Source organism: Prunus mume, linkage group LG4 (assembly GCF_029339155.1).
Source record: "Prunus mume cultivar Tortuosa linkage group LG4, ASM2933915v1, whole genome shotgun sequence".
Taxonomy (NCBI): Eukaryota; Viridiplantae; Streptophyta; class Magnoliopsida; order Rosales; family Rosaceae; genus Prunus; species Prunus mume.
The window spans coordinates 21,227,483-21,233,482 of NC_142701.1; the positions used below are offsets into that span (position 1 = coordinate 21,227,483).

Below are 6,000 nucleotides of genomic sequence, written 5' to 3' on the forward strand. Positions count from 1 at the left end.
GAAAGCCCCTCATAATTAAGTCAATATTATTGTTTTAAACTTATGTACCAAAAATAATAATATTCACCACCTCCGCCCAAATATTTAGACTTCTTTCAACACTACGAAGAAAATTACCACTTATTTCAAAGCTAGTAATGTATCTTTGAAAAAAATGTTGATTCTAATTTCCCCAATCCCAACACTCATAACAGTGAGAAAGACGGTCAACCCAGCACTACTATTTACTTATCCCCTCATATGTGTGTGTATATGTCTATTGACAGGTTCCGCCCCTAGCCCCTGCCTGTTAAAATCAAATTCCAAACAAATTCCCACTTAGTAACATTACGAATCTGATTTTAAGTTTTTTTTTATTTTTATAATCAAATAATGATATTCATTATAAAACTTGAGCAATATCTTAAGCAAGGTGATTTTCTCACTCATCTTTTCTCTACTTACACTCTCTTTTATTTTTTAATACTTTTTAATCAATTTTTTTTTCTCTTTTCTATTCTACCATTATTCTACAATTCTCTTTAATAAGAAGACATGTACAATCACTTACTAATATTATGAAAGAATAAAAATTTGAGACTATTATGCATACTTTGCTCTCTTAATATCTAAGCTCTTAGTGACAATTTGGTTAGCGCGTCGGATCTTCACCTACATTTCGGCGTCGGATCTCCACCATCATCTTTTTTGCAATTTCTTTATGTTTGGAATAAGTTGCAGAGACTCTTTGGGTTCTCTGTGTAGTTTTCACCTCTCCTTTTGTGAGAGTTTTTCATCTCTCCTTTGTGAGAGCTTTTCATCTCTCCTTTGTGAGAGTTTTATTTGTATTGTTATGGCTTGGTTTTTTCAAGCTTTATCTCTTTTTTATTATTCTAAGTTTGCAATCTTAGTTGGGATGCCTATACCAGAGTTTATTCGATCATGCCTGATCGTTAGTGGAGACGCACCAGATTGCCTTAATTTTGATATTAGACCGCTCCGTTATTGTAATGGCCCTTTTGTGGCTAGTTTGTATTGGCCCTTTGTAGCTAGTGGCTTTTTTGGCTGAATTGTGAATGCAATCATAGAATTTCTCAAAAAAAAAAAAAAAAACACTACAACAAAGATAAATAGTACTCACATACTTGGTATTTAAAAAAAAAATTACAAAGAATTTAGCATACAAATATTTACATTATTTCTACCCATTTCCTTTTTTTTTTTTTTGTTTAACTTTTCTTAATTTCAATTATCAAAATCTTAATAAAGGGTAATGGTAGAATAGGAAAGAGACAACCCAAAAAGGAAAAGGGAGTGTAAGTAGAGAAGGGAAGTGGAAAAATAAGCTCCTTATATTCAAGATACATAGAAAAAATATTGAGTCCGCCCCTGTGTACAAAACAGGAATCTCAAAACAACCCAAGAAGGAAGAGAAGCAACCCAAAATGGAAAACTAAATTGGGAAAATTTATAACACCATAATTGCCTTTTGCCTCTCCCAACCAAATAATATTTCTCCCAAATTTGTTTATTTTTTCTTATTTTAAAAAGCTAGCGTAACACTCACCGTGTGTTCCAATTTTTTATATTTAAAAATGCTGCTATTTCCATTCCTTATATTGTTTCCCCATTCACCTTATCTTCCCACCCACCATGTAAATTTTCTCCTAAATCTGGATTTCATATATAACATCTGCTTATGTTGTTGAATAACGATTAGAAATCGACTGCTGTAATATATTTAATTTGGTCTTGTTTCATTTTTCCATTTTTCTGTTCTAATAATTTTCTTTAAAGGAAAGTTCAGCTAAAAAAATCTTTATAGTATCCAATTTTCATACGACATGTATTGAATTAGGAGATATTTCATTGAATAAGTATTGAGCTAGGATTGTGTTTTTTCAAATTTACATGGTAGGTGAAAAGATAAGGTGAGCGGGAAAATAAAACAGGGTGGAAATAACAGCACTAAAACAAATTGTTGACAGGCCAGGCCTTCTCGGGCCATTATAAATGGGGCTGTGGTTGCTTGATTCGTATTAAGACCACACTTTCTTGTTCTTGTTTTATCAACCTGAGCAACTCTGCTAATCATTTTCCACCTCACAGCCATGGCCGCGGTGCTCCTAACTACTCTGCTAGTCATATTGAGCTTGTTAATAAGAGTTGCTTATGACACTGTCTCATGCTACTTTTTAACCCCAAGACGCATAAAAAAGATCATGGAAAAGCAAGGGGTGCGTGGCCCTAAACCCCGCCCTCTCAACGGCAACATCTTGGACATGGCCTCCCTTGTCGCCAAATCAACTTCTCATGACATGCACACTATCAGCCATGACATCGTCGGCCGCCTCTTGCCCCATTACGTCCTCTGGTCGAAGCAATATGGTTTGTTATTTCGTTTCGTTTTCTAATCGTATAATTTAATCGATCACATAATTAATCAATGAAGCTTATGTGGTTTGCTTGGTATTTGAATTGGGTTATAGGAAAAAGGTTCATATATTGGACTGGAATTGAGCCCCGGATGTGCCTGGCCGAGACTGAGTTGATCAAGGAGCTTCTGTCCAAGTACAGCACCATCTCTGGTAAATCCTGGCTTCAGCAGCAAGGCTCCAAGCATTTCATCGGCCGCGGCCTACTAATGGCCAACGGCGAAGACTGGTATCACCAACGCCACATCGTTGCACCGGCATTCATGGGAGATAGACTCAAGGTACATACATACAACAATGTTTGTTTCGTGTTTAATTAGAATGTTTTGTGTTAATTATGGTAGCAAATTATTTATTGGTTTTGATTTAATTTGGTGTGTGCTTGCTTTTTATTAGAGCTATGCGGGGTACATGGTGGAATGCACTAAAGAGATGCTCCAATCTCTGCAAAATGAGATAGAGACTTCAGGAGGAAGGGACTTTGAGATAGGAGAGTACATGACAAGGCTCACGGCAGACATAATTTCAAGAACAGAGTTCGATAGCAGCTACGAGAAGGGAAAACAGATTTTTCGACTGCTCACTGTTCTGCAGCATCTATGCTCCCAAGCAAGCAAGCATTTGTGCCTTCCCGGAAGCCGGTGAGTAGAACATAAGATATTTGATGTGCATTTTAGGAGGATATTGATTTGGTTTCGTTTGCTATTTGATAAATAATAAAAGAGCCAGTATATGTCTTTTACGTGGTCACGTTTTCTTGCTCATAATTTCTTTACTCGATTCCATTTTTTCCCAATAAGCTTCTATTTGTGTGGCCATTTGTTTTATGCTTATTATAGTTAATATAATTTGTTCTTTGTCAATTGTCAATCACTTTCAAGTCAGTTGTTGTGCTAGCTGCTCTTTAAATTGAGTCATGACAGATGTGCTAATTGTATGTCATGATACTTATTAATTTACAATATTTTTCTGCAATTTTAATTTGGTTTTCAGGTTTTTCCCAAGTAAATACAACAGAGAAATAAAATCCCTGAAAATGGAGGTGGAGAGGCTCCTAATGGAGATAATACAGAGTCGAAAGGACTGCGTGGAGATCGGCCGGAGCAGCTCTTATGGGAATGATTTGCTGGGGATGTTGCTTAATGAGATGCAGAAGAAGAGAGGGAATGGTTTTAGCATAAATTTGCAGCTGATCATGGATGAATGCAAGACGTTCTTCTTTGCAGGACATGAAACCACTGCCCTGCTTCTCACTTGGACTGTCATGTTACTAGCCAGCAACCCCTCTTGGCAAGAAAAGGTTAGGGCTGAGGTCAAGCAAGTCTGCAATGGTGGAACTCCCTCTGTTGATCATCTCCCCAAGCTCACTTTGGTAAGCAAGCTTACTTACTTACTCTGTATTTTTCTTAAATATTTTTATTGCTACTTTTTCGTTTTTTTTGGGTGGTTTGGTATGGTGGGCATTTGGGCATTTGTTTTGCAAGGGTCATGAACTGAAATTACCAAAAAATTAAGGTAGTGTGGGTAGGGACAAGATATAACAGCCAGCCACTAAGCAATGCTTCCAAAACTTGAAAACAAATTACTCTGTTCTAAGTACCTCTTCATACTGGCATTAAGCAAGAGGTATTTAAAAACAATGTGGGAAAAAGTAGTGGCCCCTAGTCTACTACCCCTTGACATAGGCTTTCCATTGGTTCTACTTAATGAGCAGAAGCCTAATTAAAAAAAACCCAGAACACCAAAATGAATATTTTATAGAGGCTTAGCTGGTAAAAAGGCTTGGCAGTGCCAGTGCCTTGCATGTCTAGGTCCTGCCTTTAATTATATGTGTTCTTTTCTGCAATCATGTTGATGTAGCTGAGTTTATTGGTCAGTTAATAATTTTTTTATTTTATTTTTTGCAGTTAAATATGGTAATAAATGAATCACTGAGGCTGTATCCACCAGCAACTGTTCTGCCTCGAATGGCCTTTGAAGACATCAAACTTGGTGACCTCCATATTCCAAAGGGCCTATCTATATGGATACCTGTTCTGGCCATTCACCACAGTGAAGAATTATGGGGCAAAGATGCAAATGAATTTAACCCTGAAAGGTTTGCTTCCAAGTCATTCACTCCCGGCAGGTTCATACCATTTGCTACCGGTCCTCGAAATTGTATTGGCCAATCTTTCGCCATGATGGAAGCTAAGATCATATTAGCCATGTTAATCTCCCGGTTTAGCTTCACGATTTCTCGTAATTATCGTCATGCTCCCGTTATTGTCCTGACCATCAAACCTAAGTATGGGGTTCAAGTATGCATGACCCCTATAGACCCTTCGACTTAGCATAATGATTTTGGAATTAGAGTGCATGGATGAGTTTGTTATTTGAGGAGCTAGGAGAGCTTGAGATGGAATTTTGGTCATCATTTTTCTTGTAATTTTGTTCTGTCTTGAGTTATACATAGTAAAGAGACGGGGATTGGAACGATGTTTGTGGATTAACCAAACGAGTTACATGTCAATAAAAATGAAAATCGCAGTGATTATTTCAACCGAAAAATAGATCACATTGTTTTTACTTGCTTTTAGCCATGCTTGTGAATGAATTGTAAGTCCAATCGAAAATCTAATTATATATTTCTTGTTTAATTTGAATATGCGATACCAATTAACAGTTTGGAGGTTAAAACTTGCATTTAAATAATGAGAGGATACGCATAAAAACGATATGATTAAAGCAAGAAAAACACACACAAAGGGATGAGTTATAAAGGGTTTCTTCTTTAGCTTTGATGGCCCATAAAACTTATATATGAATGAAAGATTGATTCTTTTTATTCAATCGGATTTGATTTAACAAAGTGCTTATCTTTCAAGATTAATTAAAATAAGCCAACTCGCATTTGACAGGGTGGTAGGGTAGGGTCAGGATCTTCCTTTCAAAGGAGACTCTTGTATATATATAAATATAGAGTGCTTTGGCAACCATCCCATCATCTGCTTACACCAATCTCTGATTCTTCTGCGTCTCCCACTACTCAATTTTTTCTCAATTGTTTTGTTGTCAACTACCTTTTATTTATTTATTTATCTTCTCTGTCATTGTCTAATGCATTGCATACGAGAAATTCCAATGCCGCACTTTTAAATACGGCCTTCTATAAGAAACAGGGAAACACCCCCACCCCCAATTTGAACCAATTGCTATTTCTTAAATTCATGTATTCGACCCAAAAAGTCAATGAGATTTTATCTTAATTCCTTTTTTAAAAAGTTTCTTTTACACAAGAGTATGGTTTATGAACTTTCAACTCCGTCCTCGTTTACAATCTTTTCTAAAAAGCATTTATCAATGACTGATACTTATCGTGAAAATATATTTATTTTTATTTTTATTTTTGAATATAAGCGATAATTTAAATTATAAGGGGAAAATAAATTTACAAATTTATAAATAAACTCAATCCTAGACATGTATTTATAAAAAAACCCAAGCACTATTTAAACATAGAAACACACCCAAAATCAATCCCAAAGCCAACTTTTTGGGTGTGTTTATAAATGAGTTTTGAGTGTGTGTAATGATTGGTTTTGGG

General features: G+C 35.9%; 1 protein-coding gene across 1 annotated transcript; it reads left to right on the plus strand.

Annotated features, from left to right (window-relative positions):
• Positions 1-2,035: 2,035 nt before the first annotated feature.
• Positions 2,036-4,964, plus strand: LOC103329680 (cytokinin hydroxylase-like). Its single transcript, XM_008232179.2, has 5 exons — positions 2,036-2,367; positions 2,469-2,695; positions 2,811-3,055; positions 3,408-3,786; positions 4,322-4,964. Exons 1-5 carry the CDS (start codon positions 2,091-2,093, stop codon positions 4,745-4,747), a joined length of 1,554 nt encoding a protein of 517 aa, XP_008230401.1. The 5' UTR covers positions 2,036-2,090; the 3' UTR covers positions 4,748-4,964.
• Positions 4,965-6,000: the final 1,036 nt, after the last annotated feature.

Bases quoted from the DNA above. Each gene is read 5' to 3' on its own strand.
- LOC103329680 (XM_008232179.2), top strand. From the start codon at position 2,091: ATGGCCGCGGTGCTCCTAACTACTCTGCTAGTCATATTGAGCTTGTTA. The intron at 3,056-3,407 runs GTGAGTAGAACA...TTTGGTTTTCAG, and splicing joins TTGTGCCTTCCCGGAAGCCG to GTTTTTCCCAAGTAAATACA. The intron at 3,787-4,321 runs GTAAGCAAGCTT...TATTTTTTGCAG, and splicing joins ATCTCCCCAAGCTCACTTTG to TTAAATATGGTAATAAATGA.